The sequence below is a fragment of the Microcaecilia unicolor genome, chromosome 10 (assembly GCF_901765095.1).
Source record: "Microcaecilia unicolor chromosome 10, aMicUni1.1, whole genome shotgun sequence".
Lineage (NCBI taxonomy): Eukaryota > Metazoa > Chordata > Amphibia > Gymnophiona > Siphonopidae > Microcaecilia > Microcaecilia unicolor.
In genome coordinates this window covers 137303047-137324103 of record NC_044040.1, presented here as the reverse complement: position 1 = coordinate 137324103, position 21057 = coordinate 137303047, and the positions used below count along the sequence as shown (strand labels likewise).

Below are 21057 nucleotides of genomic sequence, written 5' to 3'. Positions count from 1 at the left end.
TACCAGACGTCAAAACATCTTGGCCTGGAAAGTTTCCCTTACAGTGGGCGCAGGGCACGATTAAGTACTTAGGAGTATGTATTCCAGCTGATTTGTCCCAGTTATAGGAGCTAAATATACAACGCTTATTGAAAGACACTGAAAAACAATTGCAGGCATGGGGATCCCTTCCACTCTCTCTCCTGGGGTGTATTGCATTGTACAACATGATTGTAGTTACAAAGTGGCTCTATGTTTTTCAAACTCTCCCGCTTTACTTAAAGAGGGGGGAGGAAAAGAAATTAATGAGGTTAGTGCAAAAATTTTTGTGGAGTGGGAAGAAACCCCGCCTTTCCATTCCAACACTGAGTATACCGGTAGAATATGGGGGTTTGGGACTACTGAACATGAAATATCTAACAATAGCTAGTGGCATGCGCCACATCACTGACTGGTTTCGCAGAACACAGGACCATACAAATACAGAACTGGAATTACAATTATACCCAGAAACGCACTTCAGCAGCTATTTGCACACGATGGGATTACCATTGCCACCCCTACTGAAGCATACAGGAATAATGACATCAGCAAAAGCAACTTGGAAATGGATCTGTAAATTACACGGATTTTCTTCAAAGGTTATACCATACTTGCCTGCCTTTGCACCTGGAAAGCTGTGTTCGGTGTTCCGCAGATGGAAAAGGAGAGGGATAGTATACTTGTTACAAGTACTTGCCCGTGAAGGACAGATAAAGCCATTTCAGGAGCTCTGTGCTGAATACGCCTTCCCACCCTCCGATGAGTTCTATTATGCACAGCTAAAGCATTATATACGTTCCTTGTCCTGGGAGGCGCTGGCGGAGGATGTCCAGGAAGAGTTGGCAACAGCATTCTCTTTAGAGGCACAGCAAAAAGTGCCCCTCACGTTCCATCACAGGCACATCAGGGACACAGTTACCGAACTAGACTATGCCAAGTTACTGGCTGCCTGGAAACGAGATATCCCCATGGCCCTTACGTTGCCTCAGTTCAAGTCCCATGTGCTTACAATGCGCAAAACAATGAACATAACGCAGCACTGGGAGCTACAATACAAATTTGCTCTTCGACTCTACATTTCTCCCAGAAGAGCCTTTCACATGGGACTCTCGCCTTGGGGAGAGTGCCTCAAATGCAGGGATCCGGGGGCCACCCTCGGGCACATGTTTTGGTCCTGCAAGGGCATAATCCGATTTTGGAAGGAGCTAGTACAATATGTTTCTGAGATGTGGAAGGCGGGCTGGAAGTATGACGCGGCGGTGCTCCTGGGCCATCCTGTTCTCATACACCCTGTCCCATCAGGATTTACCGCTTTTGTACGCAAAGCTATTGTAGTGGCTAAACAAGCAATACTCTCAGAATGGCTTACATACAACTACCCTACAGTATCGCAGTGGCGTGTGCGTATGATAACATTACTGCGGGTAGAGAGGGTGGGAATTACAGATTTTAAAACGAAGACTGGAGTGCGTTTCCAACTCACTTGGACTCCCTTTTGGAATACTCTGACTCCAACTGCCTGGAGTAGACTGTTAAACTTCTAAATATTGCCCTGTACCCTGCGTTATTATGTTCATTTGATGCCATAGCAAAAGAAAAAAAGGGGGGGGTGGGAGGGGAAGGGGAGGGAAGGTTAAGTTCTATTTGTTGGGGTAGACGTACTATGTGTTAGTTTTGCCACATGGGGGGAAAATATCAGACGTTCATACATGATGATGATAACTTTTCTTCTTAAGTTTTGAATAAAAATGATTGAAACATAAATCATATGCAAATTAGTCAGTTTTGGGGAGGTTCTCATTTGCATATTTATGGGTAAAAATTGTTGGAAATGTTTACAGCCTTAATGGGCATGGCTCTGATCAAAAATGTGAAGTTTGATCAAAAAACGAAGGGCTTGTCTAGTGTTTTTGACTAAAAATTCCCTTTAGAGTGTCTGTATGTTAATCTGCATTCAAATAGAGCTCTCTGATTGGATGAGCAGCTCCTGTTAGAAATCTGCCCAGGAACAGAGAGAAGAGAGAGGACATGCAGCTTTGAGCTCGTGTTGTGTAAGGATTGATAGAAAGAATTGAAATGATAAAAGAGTGCCTGATTATGTGGTAAATGAGAAAATATGAGTGAAAAGAGATTGGTGGAAATTTACAAGTTTGAGGTTTCTCTATTGAGAAAAGGATCTGAATATTTCACTTGTAAGCCTTCCCTTCGTTCCCGTCGGTGTCCCGCCTTCTTCTGACGTCATTTCCTCTTTCCGCGAGGGCGGGACACTGACTAAAATGAAGGGAAGGCTTACAAGGCTAGAGGCGGGCTTTCACTGCGGCTGCTGTGACGGAGGCAGGGGAGCAAGGAGAATTGTTAAGGGTGGGTATGGATGGCTGGAGGGGGCAGGGGAGCGAAGAAAATCGCTGGGTGGGTGTGGATGGCTGGAGGGGGGCAGGGGAGAGGAGAGTTGCTGGACATGGAGGAGGAGAGGAAGGGAGAGAGAAGAAATGCTGGACATGGATGGAGGGGAGGGAAGAGTGAGGAAGGAGATGAGATGAGGGAAAAGGAAGAGAGAAAAACTGCACATGGATGAAGAAAATAGGCAGAAGCTGGATGCACTGGACAGTCAAGTCTGAGGAGGACCCAGCTTTTACTTACAGATGTAGGACAAGAAATGAGGAAGAAATAAATGGAAAGGAAGCCCTGGAAACGGAGTTAAGAGGACAGATAGCAGCAGAATCGGATACTGGGCCAGCATGATCAGAAAAACAAAGTCACCAGACAACAAAGGTAGAAAAGATCATTTTATTTTCATTATAGTGTTTGGAATATGTCCACTTTGAGAATCAGGTGCTCAACATTAAAGTTTATATTTATTTACTTATTTATGGCATTTTATCCCACATTAAACATGAATTAGGGTGTTTTGTGGCTCTACATGAGAATTGTGATGATATGATCCCTTGTTTCATATTGTTGACAGTCTGCATTTTCCGTGTGGGTGGTATATTGGTGTATTAGGTTCTGCCCAGTGTAATATTTATGGTACTTTAAGGTTCTGAGTGTGTTTTTGCACAAAGTTGTGCATAGTGTTTTGCAGTTGAGCGATTGTGGTTAGTATATGCTTTGAGCAACCACTTTATTCTTTGACATATGGTACATATCTAATATCTAAATTTAATAAAAGGTATTAATTGTGAGTTTTATTTTTATTTATTTATTTTTTCTGCGTGTTATCAGACAATTATGGATTTAAGCTCCACCCCTGGTCCCACCCCTAACACCGTCCCCTTTAGCCTCCCCAAACAGTTGGGCCACCGACCGCCTATGCACTCAACGCATGGAAACAAATACAAAGGAAATACAAATACACAATAAGACAGACCAAGAGGTCGTACTACAAAACTAAAATTGGGCCGGACTACAAAAACACGAGGGAACTATACCATCTTGTGAGCAAATTACTAGACACAACGCCGGTCATCACAACCAACACTGACATCCCATCTGCAGACAACCTTGCAAAATATTTCAATGAAAAAATTATAAACTTACGCAAAACTCTACCTCTGGACAACACGGACATAGAAAGCTTCATTAACAGTCTAGACTCAACCCCTGGTGAATACCCTGCGGACTGAATATGATCAAACTTCGCTCTTCTCAGTTCCGATACAGTTACCCAAGCGATAAAAATATACTCTAACAGCCACTGTCATCTGGACACCTGCCCCAGCTACCTAATACAATCTGCCCCCCATCGCTTCATAACAGATCTCACATCCCACTTAAACTTCATGCTTCAGCAGGGCACTTCCCCTAAAGAAAAAGGCAGCATCTTGCTCACCCCAATACCAAAAGACATCAAGAAAAAAACAAACAACATCACTAACTACCACCCAGTAGCATCTATCGCATTAGTAGTCAAACTAATGGAAGGACTGGTGACCAAACAACTTAATGACTACATAAAAAAATTTACTATACTACATGAGTGTCAGGTTTTCAAGGCAGAAACTAGGTTCGTGAGCCCTTGGACCACTGCTGTGGAGCAGCAGCGGTAGGCAAAACCACCCCACACCAGAGACAAGGCAGAACTCTGACAGAAACAGCTAGACTTCACCAGCACTTGACCACCGTTCCTCAGGGGTTGAGCCCCTGGGTGCAGGCATCCGGCAGGACTTACCGGACAGGGCAGGAACTGGATACCCACTAGGCTGAACAGGAACTGAGGGTCAAAGGGGAAAGGAATATACAAGGGCAGCAAAGCAGGAAACTGGGCTAGGACTCACAGACAGACAATACTACACAAGGCAGGAACTGGACAAGCTAGAGGACAGGAACTGAAAGCTGCCAAGCAGCCACTGAAACAGGGTATAAACACTGACAGACAAGAGTCAGGACTGAAAGCTGCCATGCAGCCACTAAGAGAGAGAGACAGACAAATAGAAACTAGACCAAGAATACAGACCAGAAACAAGACTAATAAATAAGCAATAAACCTAAACTAAACTTCACACAGACTAACTAGAACCGGACAAGAAACTCAAACAAGAAACCAGACTAGGCAGAAGTGCAACAAAGCACCAACAAACCAGGGACCTTAGACGATGCAAAGGCAAACACAGAAGTTTCCAGGTGGTTAATAAAGCCCATTAGCAGCTGAAGTTCAGCTGCAGGAATCACAAGGCAGCTACGGGTGCTGTTCAGGCACAAACAAGAAAAGCAAGTCTGGCAGCCAGGAAGATCCGGACCAGACTGGACTGAAATCTGGAATGGGTGACAGTTCATAGCAGCCACTGGTTCTGGCCACCAGAGGGTGACGTGAGCACAGACAAGGAAACCGTCACCATTGTGACAATGAGTCACAATCAGGATTTCGCCCCCTACACAGCACCGAAACAGTTCTACTTACTCTCCTAACTAAATTCAAGCAAGAAATTGCAATAGGCAAATGCATTCTCCTTCTCCAATTTGACAGTCCAGTGCGTTCAACATGGTCAACCATAACATACTGCTAAGACTCCTAGATCACTTCGGAATTGGTGGAAACACTCTCAGTTGGATCAAGGGTTTTCTAACCACCAGAACATATCAAGTGAAATCAAGCACAAACATATCGTCACCCTGGAAACCAAACTGCGGAGTACCGCAAGGATTACCATTATCACCGATCCTTTTCAACCTCATGATGACCCCACTAGCCAAGGCCTTATCCATCCAAGGCCTCAACCCATTTATCTACACTGATGACGTTACATTATACATCCCCTACAAACATGGTCTGGCAGAAATCACCAACGAAATCAAGCGCAGCTTAAACATTATGAATTCATGGGCAAATGCATTCCAACTAAAACTTAATACAGAAAAAACACACTGTCTCATCATCGCATACCTACTACTACTACTACTATTTAGCATTTCTATAGCGCTACAAGGCGTACGCAGCGCTGCACAAACATAGAAGAAAGACAGTCCCTGCTCAAAGAGCTTACAATCTAATAGACAAAAAATAAATAAAGTAAGCAAATCAAATCAATTAATGTGAACGGGAAGGAAGAGAGGAGGGTAGGTGGAGGCGAGTGGTTACAAGTGGTTACGAGTCAAAAGCAATGTTAAAGAGGTGGGCTTTCAGTCTAGATTTAAAGGTGGCCAAGGATGGGGCTCAGGAAGTTTATTCCAGGCGTAGGGTGCAGCGAGACAGAAGGCGCAAAGTCTGGAGTTGGCAGTAGTGGAGAAGGGAACAGATAAGAAGGATTTATCCATGGAGCGGAGTGCACGGAAAGGGGTGTAGGGAAGGACGAGTGTGGAGAGATACTGGGGAGCAGCAGAGTGAGTACATTTATAGGTTAGTAGAAGAAGTTTGAACAGGATGCGAAAACGGATAGGGAGCCAGTGAAGGGTCTTGAGGAGAGGGGTAGTATGAGTAAAGCGACCCTGGCGGAAGATGAGACGGGCAGCAGAGTTTTGAACCGACTGGAGAGGGGAGAGGGAGGCCAGCAAGAAGCAGATTGCAGTAGTCTAAACGAGAGGTGACAAGGGTGTGGATGAGGGTTTTAGTAGAGTGCTCGGAAAGAAAGGGGCGGATTTTACGGCTGTTGTAAAGAAAGAAACGACAGGTCTTGGCAATCTGCTGGATATGATCAGAGAAGGAGAGAGGAGAGTCAAAGATGACCCCAAGGTTTCGAGCTGAGGAGACAGGGAGAATGAGAGAGCCATCAACAGAATAGAAAATGGGGGGGGAGCGGGGAGGTGGGTTTGGGGGGAAAATGAGAAGCTCGGTTTTGGTCATATTTAATTTCAGGTGGCGTTGAGACATCCAGACAGCAATGTCAGACAAGCACGCTGAAACTTTGGTTTGGATGCAAGGTGAGATATCGGGGGTAGAAAGGTAGATTTGGGAGTCATCAGCATAGAGATGGTAGGAAAAGCCATGAGATGAGATTAATGAGCCAAGGGAAGAAGTGTAGATAGAAAAGAGGAGGGGACCAAGAACAGAACCCTGAGGTACGCCGACAGGCAGAGGGATAGAAGTAGAAGAGGAGCCACCAGAGTGAACACTAAAGGTGCGGAGGGAGAGGTAGGAAGAGAACCAGGAAAGGACAGAGCCCTGGAATCCAAGTGAGGACAGGGTATCGAGAAGTATGCTGTGATCGACAGTGTCAAAAGCAGCGGAAAGATCAAGAAGAATGAGGATGGAATATTGACCTCTGGATTTAGCCAGTAATAGGTCATTGGAGACTTTAGTAAGCGCAGTTTCGGTTGAGTGGAGAGGGCGAAAACCAGATTGTAGTGGGTCAAGAATAGCATGTGAGGAGAGAAAATCAAGGCAGCGGTGGTGAACAAGCACGCTCAAGTAATTTGGAGAGAAAAGGAAAGAGGGAGATGGGTCGGTAATTAGAGGGACAAGTAGGGTCGAGTGAAGGCTTCTTAAGGAGAGGTGTGACCACAGCATGTTTAAAGGCAGCAGGGACAGTCGAAGTGGAAAGTGAGAGGTTGAGAATGTGACAGATAAAAGGAATAAGAGCAGGAGAGATGGCATTAAGAAGGTGGGTGGGAATGGGATCAGAGGAACAGGTGGTACATTTTGAGGAAGAAAGGAGAAGTGTAGTTTCCTCAATAGTAACTTCAGGAAAGGAGGAAAGGGAATGAGGGGAAGGAGAGAGAGGGGAACGGACTAGTGGAGGGAGAGGTGGTGAGGTAGAGAAAGCAAGGTTTATCTTTTGAACCTTGTTGTGAAAGAATTCAGCAAGGGTCTGAGGAGATAATGAAGGGGGAGTTGGGGGAGGGGGGCACCTTGAGGAGAGAGTTCAATGTGGTGAAGAGAAGTCGAGGATTAGAGCCAAGAGAGTTGGTCAGTTGGATATAATAATCCTGTTTGGCACGTAAAAGAGCAGATTGGAAGGAGGTCAGCATGAACTTAGTGTAAGAAGTCAGCAAGGGCCCGAGATTTCCGCCAGAGGCGTTCGGCGGAGCGGGTACAGGAACGTAGGTAGCGGATATTAGAAGTCAGCCAAGGTTGGGGTTTTGTACGCCTTACAGGGCGGGTCATCAAAGGTGCAAGAGTGTCTAAGGCAGAGGATAGAGTATTGTTGAAAGAAGAAACAGCCTCGTTGACAGACGTGGATGGTGCCACAGTAGAGAGGAGGTTTGAAACATGGGAGGATAGAGATGAAGGGTCAATATCGTGAAGATTCCTAGATAAATTAGATAATATAGGACGGGACTGGGAGGGAGGAGATTTAAGTGTGAAAGTTTATAAGATGGTGATCAGAGGAGGGAAGATCAGAGGCAAGGAAACTAGAGGGTGAACAGTTGGAGGAGAAGATGAGATCAAGACAGTGACCATTTTGATGAGTGGGGGAGGTGGAGCATAGTTGGAGATTAAAGGAGGACGTTAAAGCGAGTAACTTGGAAATATAAGAGTTGGAAAGATCATTAGCAGGACTATTAAAGTCACCAAGGATGAGAGAGGGGGAGGAAGGATCATGGAAGAAGGCAAGCCAGGCGTCAAAGTCACTGAGAAAGGATGAAAGGGACTTATCAGGGGGACGATAAATGACCGCTATTCGAAGAGGCAGAGGAGAGAAAAGGCAGATAGAGTGGACTTCAAAGGAGGAAAAACAGTGAGATTGAGGTGGAAGAAGGGGTTGAAATCTGGAGGAGGAGAGAGAGAAGTAGGCCCGCCCCCACGGCCAGCAGGGCGAGGAGTATGTGAAAATAGATAACCGCCATGGCACAGGGCTGCGACTGAAGCAGAGTCATCAGGGCAGAGGCCAGGTTTCTGTTATGGCGAGCAGATGGAGGTGACGCGAGATAAAGAGGTCCTGGATATAGGCAAGTTTGTTACAGATAGAGCGGGCATTCCATAGGGTGCAAGAGAAGGGCAGAGAAGAGGAGGGGAGTAGAGAAATAGAGATGAGGTTAGAGAGGTCGCGGTGAGATCTATAGAGTTGGGATAATAGTTGGTGAGGGGGGCCAGGATTGGGATTGATGTCACCGGCTGAGAGTAAGAGAAGGAGTAAAAGAGAGCGGAGGAGAGTAGGAGAGGTGTGGCCACGAAGGCATCAGGTATTTAGGTGGAATGGGGAAGGCAAAATGGATGGAAGAAAGAGGCGGAGATTAAAAGCCAAGAGGGAGGAAGAGGGTAGGAGAGAAGGTGAGGTGATGAAGTCGATGGATGGGCAGTGAGTTCCTGTAGCGGAGAGAGGTAGGGGGTGAGGGAAAAGATTAGGAAGGGACAGGGCTAGGAAGAGAATGTGAATAGGGGCCATAAATGACTGAGGTACTTTAGCAGCTGGGAAGATTAGATGTAAAGAGAAAAATGCCCCGCGCGCCGGCACCTAGAGCGGAGGCCCTGAGTGGATCGGAGTGGACCTGGGTGTCACCCCGTAGAAGGCTGTAAGGATATGCAGATGAGCTGCAAGTCCTCCACAGCACCTGAAAGGCAGCCGGTGGTAGAGCTGGGCACCTGTCAGCTGAGGAAAGGCTTACCAGGGGTTAGGCCGAAGCCAGCATTCCTCCCCCCTGAGGGTCGCCTGATCCCAGCCAAAAAGCACCTGGAAACTCTGTTCACTTGGAGCGAAGGCCCTGGGAAGATCGTGGGTGCAACTGGAGTCACCCCGGATACAGCTGTGAGGAAATGCAGAAGGGCTGCAAGTCCTCCACAGCACCTGGTGGGAGCGCTGGGCACCTAGAGCGGAGGCCCTGAGTGGATCGGAGTGGACCTGGGTGTCACCCCGGAGAAGGCTGTAAGGATATGCAGATGAGCTGCAAGTCCTCCACAGCACCTGAAAGGCAGCTGGTGGTAGAGCTAGGCACCTCTCAGCTAGTTTTTAGTTATCTAAAACATTGAATATTCCTCCATCCTCTCAGAGTTGTCAACCAGATGATAAAAGGTCAGTTACCAAATATCTAAACATTTCTAAAGAGTCTGTCGCCCTTCCTGTGGCTCATGTGCTTCAAGACCACCACGTTACTTTGGTCAAATTCTTATTCTTTAAGACCTACTCAGAGGGCATTAGAGAATAAGTATAAGGTACAGGATGTTTTAGGTCATGGGAAAAATCATCTTCCCTACGCATCACTGGTGGTTAAATCAGCGATACGTCGGACTAAGATTCAGATGGATATAACTAATCATCCTCCTCCAAAAGACTTAAAATGCATGGGTACAATGGCAAGAAAGAGTTTTCAATCTGCTATGCTATCAGATCGTATTTCAATTCACACTTTTCACCATGTGGAATATTTATATACAATTATGAATGATTTATCAAAGTTGCAGTCTGTCATACCTCAGGAAAACATTCCTCTATTTTTATCTATTATGACAAATTTAGAAGAATGTTCTAAACAAATGATCTGGATGACTCACGATAATTTTGATACCTCTTTAAGAGGTGCAACAACTGCAGTAGCAACAAGACATCTATTCTGGTTGAGAGCTTCAGCTTTAGGAGAAGATATTCATGAAAAAGTAGCAGATTCTCATTGCTCAGTAATTATTTGGAGATAAGGTTAAGGAAACTAATTGAAGGTCTCAAGGAAGATTATACTACACTTGATACCTTAGAACAAGGATATACATCGGATCCCAAATCAAACTATAAAAGGTAATTCTCCATCCTGCACGAATCGTAGTTGGGCTTTCGTTCAGCCCATAGCACTGAAACAGTTCTTCTTACCTTAATATCCAAATTCAAACAAGAAATAGCAATTGGAAACCGTGTCCTTCTCCTACAATTTGACTTATCCAGCGCTTTTGACATGGTTGATCATACTATCCTAACTAAAACTTCTGGACAAACTTGGGATTGGTGGCAATACCATCAACTGGATAAAAAGCTTTATTACCACAAGATCTTACCAAGTCAAAGGAACTGCAAACATATCTTCCCCATGGTCATCTGAATGCGGGGTACCACAGGGATCTCCGCTTTCCCCGATACTCTTCAACCTCATGATGATTCCCCTAGCCAAGTTACTAGCCAAACATGGCCTTAATCTCCTCATCTATGCTGAAAATGTCACTATATTTATCCTCTTTAAATCCAATCTATCTGAAATCTCTGATAAAATAAATATAGGCATGACCACCATAACCTCTTGGGCTAACGCTTTCAAGATGAAATTAAACAAAGAGAAAACACAGTGTCTAGTCCTTTCATCTCAATACTCTCCACTTCTCCCGACTACTCTTAGCACCCCAGACGTTAAACTCTCCATATCTGACAACCTAAAAATACTTGGAGTAACGATTGATAACCATTTATCATTCGAAAACCATGCTACTTTCATCACAAAAAAAAAATGTTAATGTGATGTGGATTTTGAAACGAGTGCAATCATACCTTCCCCTGGGCACCTTTTGGAACCTAGTACAATCCACAGTACTCACGCACGCAGATTACTACAACAGTGTTTTCTTACGATGTAGACCCTAATCCTGAAGAACTTCAGGCTACCCAAAACACGGCAGCCAGACTTATCTTTGGCAAGTCAGATTCGATAGCGCAACACCTCTTCGAGAGAAGGTTCATTGGCTCCCCATCAGAGAGAGAATAAATTTTAAAGTCCACACTCTGATTCATAATATCATATATGGAGAATCCCCTAACTACATGAATAACCTCATCGACCTCCCAACCAGAAATAGATCATCATCTTCTCGTACTTACCTCAATTTACACCTTCCCAACTGCAAAGGTATTAAATACAAGACCTCCTATGCATCCAGTTCTCCTTTTTGGGCAGGCCAGCTTTGGAACTCTCTTCCAAGATCCATCCAAACAATCAACGCCATCTACCATTCAGAAAATGTTGAAGACCCATCTCTTCAAGAAAGCTTACCTTAATGACCCAACTTACTTTTTAAGCCCACCCATATGATTCCTGCCCGACGATTATTATACCTTTGACCATGTCTCACAATCTCCTTATGCTCATTCCTCAATCTCTTCCTCTCCATCCTTCCTACTCCTTACCCCTCCAATCTCTTCTCCTTTGCTCATCCTATCTTTGTTTACCTCTCCATGCTCAATTTACATATCCTCAAAACCCCACTGCTACTATGTTTACTACAACTTGTAACATTCTCCTTCAAGACTTTGTATTCTATTACTATGTAAGCCGCAGTGAACCTGCTATGTGTGGGAAAGCGCGGGGTAAAAATGTATTAATAATAATAATAATAATACCTTATTATTCTTCTAAAAATAGATTTCAACAACTTAAATCATATTCTAATCAGCATACATCTTACAATATTAAATCTAATCATAACCGTTCCACTTTCCACAACAGAGGGGGAAGAGAGAGACATTCTCAGAGTCGGTTGCTACTCAACATCAAAATTATCATCTAGTTTTTGACACCAGATCTCCACTTCACGATCCGGTGGGGGCCAGAATTCAGAGATTTGTAGATGCTTGGAGTTCAATAACATCAGACAATGGATTTTAAGGATAGTTCAAAAAGGTTATTCCCTTCATTTTACACATTGCCCACCTACACCACTTCATATCCCAAAGTCCCAAGTTCCACAGTTACAACAGGAAGTTCACAGACTACTTCAGGAGCAGGCCATAGAGACCTGTTCCTGTTCAAGAGAGAAACAAAGGATTTTACTCCAAGTATGTCCTCATTGCAAAAAAAAGATGGCGGCACAAGAGCAATACTAGATCTAAGAAGGCTCAATAAATTTATTCTGAAAAAAAAATTTTGAATCAGTACATCGGCTACAATACTTCTGATTCACAGACCTAGATCTTCAAGATGTTATTTACACATTCCTATCCATCCCATCTCCAGAAGATTCCTCTGGTTTATACTCCAGGGCCAGCACTACCAGTACAAGGTTCTGCCATTCAGTTTAACTCAGTCCCCAGAGTATTCACAAATGTGTTTACAGCATCAGTAGCTTTATTTATATCAACAGGGGATCATGCTATTTTCCATATCTTGACGATTGGTTAATAGTAGCACCTTCTCCACATCAAAACCTTCAAGCTTAACAGCTCACATTTCATCTTCTCAGAAGGTTAGGTTTCTAATAAATTACAAGAAATCACATATAATCCCAACTCAGAGATTAACGTTCATAGGAGCAGACCTTATTCTCAGGAATCTCTGGAAAAACTGCCAGTATCTCGAGCTCAACTTCTGGTACACTTAGTACACCATCTACAATCAGTTCAAACAACAACTGTTTGTACTATTGTAACTGTCCTAGGACACATGGCCGCTACAGTCAGTGTTCTTCCTTTAGCACATCTAAAAATGTGTCCACTACAAGGTACTTAAAAAAGAGATGGATTCAATATCTAGATCCTCTTTCTTCAAAACATTTATTATCAGCCACTTAAAACGCAAGCTTTTATGGTGACACAACAGGAAAATCTTCTGGTGGGAGCCCCATTTCAGGCATCTCACGGAACCAGGATTATAACAACAGATGCCTCCAAAATAGGTTGGGGGGCATATCTGGACAATTACTCAACACAAGGGCATTGGACAGTTCAGGAGAGAACTTATTCCATCAATCTCCTGGAATTAAGGGCAATCAGATTAACTGTTCAAACGTTTCAATATCTCCTTTATTCCCATATTATACAAGTTTGAACGGACAGTCAAGTGGCAATGTTCTATATAAACAAGCAGGGCGGCATGGGTTCATACAACCGTTGTTGCGAAGCTGTCAAGTTATGGACTTCAATTCTGTCTCTAGGTTCCACAGTTCAAGCAATTTACCTACCAGGATCCAACAATCAAATAGCAGATTCCTTAAGCAGGAAATTGCAACCACATGAGTGGTTCATCAAGACCACAGTTATTCAAAACCTATTTCGTCTATGGGGAAGGCCACACATAGATCTCTTCGCATCCCCACAGAACAGCAAGCGTCACAGATACTGTTCCAGGTGGCCCAGTCGGAAAAGAATAGCCACAGATACCTTTGCTGTTCTTTGGACAAACGCCCTGTTTTAACGCATTCCCTCCAATCCCTCTGATTCCAAGGATATTACATAAGATTTAAAAATGGATCATCTCTAATTCTAATTCACCATATTGTTCAAGACAACCTTGGTTTCCAGTGCCAAACATTAACTCTCCTTTCTCCACGGAGACTTCCTTTAATTCCAGACCTCATATCACAAAACATAGGTCTACTATTGCATCCAAACCTAAAGAAGCTTCGTCTCACAGCTTGGTATCTTCATTAGATTCTTCAATTTTTTTCTCAACCAGTGATTAATGTTTTGCTAGCTTCCAGGAAAGAGTCAATTAGAAGTTCTTATTCTTCCAAGTGGAGCCGATTTGTTTTATGGTGCACACCACATAACATTATCCAATCTCTTGTTCAGTTTCTCCATTATTAGATTATTTTCTATACCTGTCCAATTCTGGACTAGCTTGTTCTTCAGTTAAAGTACGTCACAGCTATATCGGTTTTTCATGATCCTATTGATGATATAATAAGGCATCCTATAACCAAACGTTTTATGAGAGGATTACTTAACCTGAATCCTTCTATTCAGACTCCTCCAGTAGCGTGGAACTTAAATTTAGTACTAGAGACTCTAATAGAATCTCCATTTGAACCTTTGCAATTCTGCACCCTTCAAATTTCTAACCTGGAAGACGTTATTTCCATCACTTCTGCTGAAAAATTGGGAAAATACAAGTGTTAGTGTATTATGCTTCTTAGATTTTGCATGAGAAGGCCATACTACGACCTCCTCCAAAATTTTTACCTAAGATAGTCTCCTCTTTTCATATTAATCAATTATTTTACCAGTATTTTATCCACCTCCCACTTCATAATAGTCAACAGAGTCATGCTCATACTCTAGACTGTACCAGAGCATTGTCGATTTACTTACAACGTACATCACAGGTTAACAGACCTTCTCAATTATTTCTTTCTTACAATTCGAAGCATCAACAAGCCAGTCTCTAAACGAACATTATCATCATATATTTCCAGTTGTATACACTATTGCTATTCAGGGTCATCCCTTCAGCAGCAGGCATCTACACCTCATGTCATATGTGCCATGGCTGCTTCAACGGCATGTTTAAGTAGAGCACCGCTTTTAGATATTTGCAGAGCAGCAACTTGGTCATCAGTGTATACGTTTTCAGACACTACTATTTAAATGTGGCATCACGGACTGATTCGAACTTTGGACTGACAGTTCTTCAGGAAGCAATCTAAATGACAACTATCCTCCTCCTCACAGCTAACAGTGCATATTAGAGATCAATTGATTGAATGTAAATTTGCAATAGTCAGTATATTATTAACCTGTGTATGCTTGAGAGTCTTCAGAGGTGTGGTTAGAAGATCTTGTCCATGGAAAATTTTTAGAGCATTTTCTATTGGATGGCCGGGTCAGTCACATCAGCGTGATGTAAATTCAGAGGTGTAGCTAGAAGATCCCTTGTCCACGGAAAAACTAGCTTTACAGGTAAACAACTAATATTTGCCGCTTGGGTAATTGTTTCCTGCCTGTAGGTGACTCTCCCTCCCTCCCCCCCTCCCCCCCCCACTCTCATCTAAGCTTTTCACTCCTGCTTGCTGTAGGCCCTCCTAGCCTCCTCCCAGTTCTGCACTTGGTGGGCTTACCTCCAGCACTGAAGTAGAGACCAAAAGGAATGGTCCATCTGTATCTTATTTGCACCCTTCTCATGCTGCCACTGTGTTCACGCATATCCCTTCCTCAGGGTTGTCTGCAAATACTTTAATAGTTTCCCATTTAAATGTTCCCAGAGTTCTCATCTTTGCAGCCACTTTTTCCTTCACCTTAAAATATACTGGCAGTCAAGTCATCTTTCAGTTATATTGACCATTGGCCTCCAGGAAGCAAAGTTAGTGGGTCACAGTAAAATAGTCTCTCACTGTTTTGTTGAGATAGCACTTCCATCTCAACGCTAGGGGAAGGAGGAGATGGCAGTCAGTCCCTCTACCTGGAGGATTGAATTCGTAAGAGAGTGATGGAATGTGTGTAAGAAAGAGTATGATATGAGTCCATGAAGGGCAAAATGATGTTCTACCTTAATTATAATCCTGCATTGTTTTCCATCTCTGAAGTGAAATCCAAAGATTAAGGTCATTGGTAAAATCTGATTATTACATTCCTGATCTGGTAGAATAATTGGCTTACTAATAATTCTTTGTGGCATATGGCAGCTCCATGGTCATTAAAAAAAAACAGTCCCTCCCCTCCGAAGGGACACCACCTGTAGGGGTGGAGGGGCTTCCGTGTTTCAATGACTCAGAGGGCTATGCTGAAGGGCTACCCATATCAGACAGGCCTCTGAGGAGAAACCAGACAAAGAGTGTCCCACACTGGAGAATCCAAGATGGCGTCGAGGGAGGACATATGTTAGTTGATTTCCCGTTTTACACCAGAAGAAGAAGTAGGCATGCTCCCCAGAGAATGGGGAAGAGAAAAGGCAAAGCCGTGGTGTTGTCCTCCTCGACACGGCTGGGGTTCCCACCACTTCTCAGCCTACTTTGGAGAGATTTGGGGTCATAACGTCGGGGATATTCGGTTCCTGCTTCGGGGGAACAGCAAGGCTTGTTCGCCGAATCTCAGTGGAGAGGGAGTGACTTTGAGTCCCCCTGCTGGCACAACCCCTCCAAGACCCGGAAACAGTAACGCTTCGCTATAGAGGTCGACAGTGTAAACGCCCGAAGTGGTTGGGATTTTCACGTGACCCGAGGAGGTCCTGGCGCAGCATCGACTCCGGATAATAAACCAATTGGGGGATTGGAGAGTGAGCTCTTCCCCCCCGAAGATATCTGGAGCGGTTTTCTGTGGAGAAATTGGATCTGGTGAAGCCAATAATGTCACAATGGACGTACTATGGGAAGTGCTGCAGAGTGTGAATAACTCTCTTCTTCAGATGTTTAAAATTTTTCAGGAATAAACATATGAATTAAAGAATTTATATTAATACTTATCTAACAAAGTGGAAGTCCAAGATATAAAAATAGAGACTTTGACTACGGAAATGGTTTCTTTAAAAAAATCAGTTAGTTTGGTAATGAAGGACAGCCATGTTTCTTGTAAAAATTGGAATTTCTGGAGAACCAATTAAGGAAAAATAACTTGAGAATGATAAATTTTTCTATAACATCCTATATGTCAGCTACTGAACTGTTGAAGAAATATTTCTCTATATTTGCAAATACCTTCTGATAGCCACCCTCTGGTGTCTAAAGTGATTTATATTTCCCTTAAAATTTTCTTTATCAGAGAAAAGAGATGTGAACTTAACTGACATTTTGGAAAATTCAGAAATTACAGATAGAGTTATATTATTAGTGACTTTCGCCTTTGATTTAGATAGGAAAAATGTTTTGAAATTGTATTTCCGACACATGGCTGATAATTTTTTGGGTTCAAAGATGAATATATTTCCTGACATATCAAGAGAATCGCAGACTAGGAGGTGTGAATTCTTGGCTTTTAAGCCAGGAATCATTCCTCTAGGTTGGACCTTCCTAGTGCGATTCCCTTGTAAGTGTTTTATTTCCTTATTACTTATTTGTTGAACCTAAGAAATTACAAGAGTTTGTGGAGTTGAAAGAACAGATGAAGAACCCTCTACAGCAACTTCCTTTAGTTACCACTGTACCAGCTGCAATTACCTATTAACCTTCCTCTCTCAGAAGATGTGAATTGTAAGATTAACCATTTTGAGTTTTTCTCATTTTCTTTGAGATGTTTTCCTGATCTTGGATCTCCCAATTGTGGACAATTATATAATATATATTGATGAGAGAAAATGTTTTCTTTTTCCTTTATATTAATTTCTGTTTTTCCTTACATTTATGTGATAAATGTGAATTTAATTAAGTAAAATGATAAAATAATTAAAAAACAAACAAACAGTCCCTGTTCTTTGGTTCCAGGAGGTGCCTGTTATCCTGAAAGTCTGTTTCTGTTTCATGGCAGGGTCCTGGATCTGTCCTTCAATCTCCTGAGGCACATTGAGGGGCTTGATCCACTCACCAAGCTGAAGAAACTCTTCTTGGTCAATAATAAAATCAACAAAATAGAAAACCTGAGCAAACTACAGCATCTACACACGTTAGAGCTGGGGTCTAACCGAATCCGGGTAAGGACAGGTGAGGGGATAGGGGATGTATTGAAACCAAATGAGGATGGAAGTCAGACTGAATGTAGGTGAGGTGTGCAATCAGATCTTGTTGGCTGGGGAGAGGTATAGCTAGTACTGGGTAAAAATATGTTGGGTGTCCTCTAGAATTTCTGGGGTTTAACTGCTATGTATATGAGTAGAAAGTATGCCTGAAATATTCCTATAGAACCTCATACTCGTCCCAGAAAAAAAAAATATCTTTGGTTTATAGGCACTTGCATTGTCTATTCTTGGTTTTCAGGTGATTGAGAATATTGAGACATTGATAGGACTGGACAGTTTATTTCTAGGAAAGAACAAGATCACCAAGATACAGAACTTGGATGGGCTAACAAACCTCACAGTGCTTAGTATGCAGGTAATGAGTCTACCCCAGAAGGCCTACATACTTGCCCCCATACCAATTATATGGTTTCCTGTTTTAATAGTGGCACTTTATAATTTAAATTTATGCACTGCCTTTCAATCAATACTTCAACACTGCCATATATCCCACCTATCCAATCAAAGGGTCCAAGCAGACAGTACTTCAACACTGCCAGTTTCAACAGTGTTATGTGAAAATCTGAGTTTGTAGAAGCAGAGCGTGTTTGGTTGGTGTTGTATAACTCTTCTTGAAGACACATACATTGGTGCTGTCAATAAGGGTTGGCTGGCAAAAATAGCTCTATTTCTGTTGGAAACGTAAGCTCCTGTGTTTATGTGCTATGACTACTGCTTGTTCTGTTCTGATTTCAGAGTAACCGACTGACAAAAATGGAGGGTCTGCAGAGCCTGGTAAACCTACGTGAGCTGTACCTCAGTGACAATGGCATTGAGGTCATCGAAGGGCTGGAGAACAATGTAAGGGGGTAAACAAACAATGTGGAACATTGCTTTTCCATCTGTTATTTTCAATTCTATTTGGGCATTCAGTAGAATTCTTTTCTTTCTTTTTTTTTCAGTTGCTTTAGAAAATCTCTTGCATAATGTTTGTACACTATATAATTGCAAGTTAGTGCCAACTGACTTCTATTTTTGGTACAATACAGTCTCGTTTATCTGACCTTCACTAATCTAACCATCCAACATGACCCCGCTGACGTCATTGTGTCTGTTTCCGTTTTCCGGTGTAGTACAGAGGGAAGTTTTGCACCTTTGACAATTTATTTCAGACCTGGAACCCTGCTTTTACAGTAAACAGCACTGTTGTGACCCAGTGCTTTTACAGCCTTTGTTTATGCATTGTTTGATGAGTTACTATTGTTTTCTGTATTTTCCAACTTTTCTCTTTCCATCAACTGGTCAGTCCTATTTACAAAGGATAATCAAGGCTTATATTGCATTCAGATGAATCCAATGACTTAGCAGTTTGTTCTAGATTTGCTGTTTTTTATGAGTGAGTGCAAGAAATCACAAAGGCAATCAGCCTTGTACAAAATGAAAAACAAATGGGGCAAAAGCATGCAGAACATGGCTCATTGAATTCTTTCCAACCCTTTTGCATTTAAATATGTGTGTGTGTGTGGGGGGGGGGGGTTGTATTTGTGCATGTGTGTAATGTGTGTTGGTATGTGTGTGTGATCATGCTTGCATGTGTATGTGTTCTCATGTGTTTGTGTGGGGGGGTGGGGGGGAGGGAACACTTTCTGTGTGTCTGTGATCAGGAGAAGAGATGCTGGGAAGGTACTTAGGTGCAATTCCTCAATCACAATGTTACAGTGAATTGGTGTATTTATACTGTAGCTGTTGGAGCTGCTTCTCCCATAGAAATACATTGTGGCATTTTTTTGCAGGAGGTTCATTTATCTATTTATCTTCTGCCTCCCACCAAATTCAGAAACCTCACTAGTACAGCACAGAAACTTTCTCCAGATCACCTCCTCCCTTCTTGTGACTAGAGCTCCCTTCTAGTCCTCTGCTCCCACTGCCTTCATATTGGCTGGATATTACCTACAGTCTCTGCTGCTAGTTGCAATAGATGCAGGCAGGGCAGGCTCACTCACAAGCGTGGGATGGAGAGAAATAGAGAACTTATAGAGGTCTTAAACTCAGAAAAATGTTCAGACATATTGTCTGTCATTCCACTTTCTAAACATTCATATAAAATTCTGTTTACTTAAAAAAAAAAAAAAAAAAAAAGCCAGCCAGCAATCCTGACTTCCTGAATCCTGAGCACCTCTAACAGGACCCCGTTAAACATGCGGACACAAAGTTTGTGCAAAGTTTGTCAATGTCTTAATTTGGCCATGCCCATAGCAAGATATGTTACTTGGCAATACACATAGCAACCAGTAAAAAAAATCCCCTGATTTGTTTTAAAAGTAATTTTCACAGTACAATTGACAAGAACTAAAGGATAGGGAAATATTAACATTCCTTGCGCATGCATCTGTGGGGTGTGCAGGTTGTATGTGTTTTTATATCTCTGTTCTATATTGAATGTGTGCTAGACGTGTTGTGTCCTTGGGGGAGGTAACTGGGGTTGAGAGGGCACTTGTGGAGCAGCACGTATTAGGGTGAGGTGGTAGTTTGAACCATGTAGGGATAGTTATGGGGACTAGTTTTGGTGGTGGGGTAATTTCAAGTGGTTAGTTTTGGGGCTTGGGGCAGTTTGTGGGGTGGTGGTTCAGTTGTAGGCTAGGGTATTTTTGTGTGGGGGATAGTTTGTAGGGAATTATTCAGGGATGGGGCAGTTTTGGGGATGTTATAGAAATGATAAGTAGTAGTAGTTGCAGAGGGCAGTATGTTAGGGATGGGGCAGGTGGGGTAGTTTTTAGAATGACGCAGTTTGCAGGAGGTAGTTTTAGGGGGTGTGGCAGTTTAGGAGTGGTGTGGCAGTTGCAGGGGATAATTTTTGGAGGCAAGTCACTTTGTGTGGTGGTGTGGCAAATATGGGAATTGGTTTTATTGACTGTGGGGGCAGTTTGGGTGATGAAGCATTTATGAGGTAAGGTTTTGGAGATGGGGGCAGTTTGGAGTTTTTCAAGAATAGAGAATAGCAGCTTTTAAACTGCCTTACCCTGTACTCTAACTGCTACAGTTCATTCTATCTAAGTTTCTATGCTACAGAAGCTGGAACTCCTTTTTCCATAGTATTGGGCCATATTTTAGAGGACTTCTTTGTCTGGGACCCCAATTTTGCCTATTTTTGAACTTAGTATGCCTTTATACTTCTTTTTTTTTTTTTTTTTTTTAAATATAAATTTTTTAACCCTTTCCCAACCTCCCCCCCATCCCTCATATGAAAAACAATTCACCAGCAGTGTCTATTGTTGTTTCTTCTTTGAACGCTGATGTCTTCCCCCCCCCCCCCCCCCCCCCCCCCCCCACATGCCAAGTTTTGTCCAATACTATTACTTATTCTCTGCTAGAGAAGCTCCTCATATAGAAATACAT

General features: G+C 42.9%; 1 protein-coding gene across 1 annotated transcript in view; it reads left to right on the top strand.

The window, feature by feature from the left end:
- Positions 1–21057, top strand: part of PPP1R7 (protein phosphatase 1 regulatory subunit 7) — a 229391-nt gene that overhangs the window by 151931 nt on the left and 56403 nt on the right. The window contains 3 exon segments of the mRNA XM_030215930.1: positions 17475–17637; positions 17921–18037; positions 18418–18522. Of these exon segments, the coding sequence (XP_030071790.1) occupies positions 17475–17637; positions 17921–18037; positions 18418–18522 (385 nt within the window).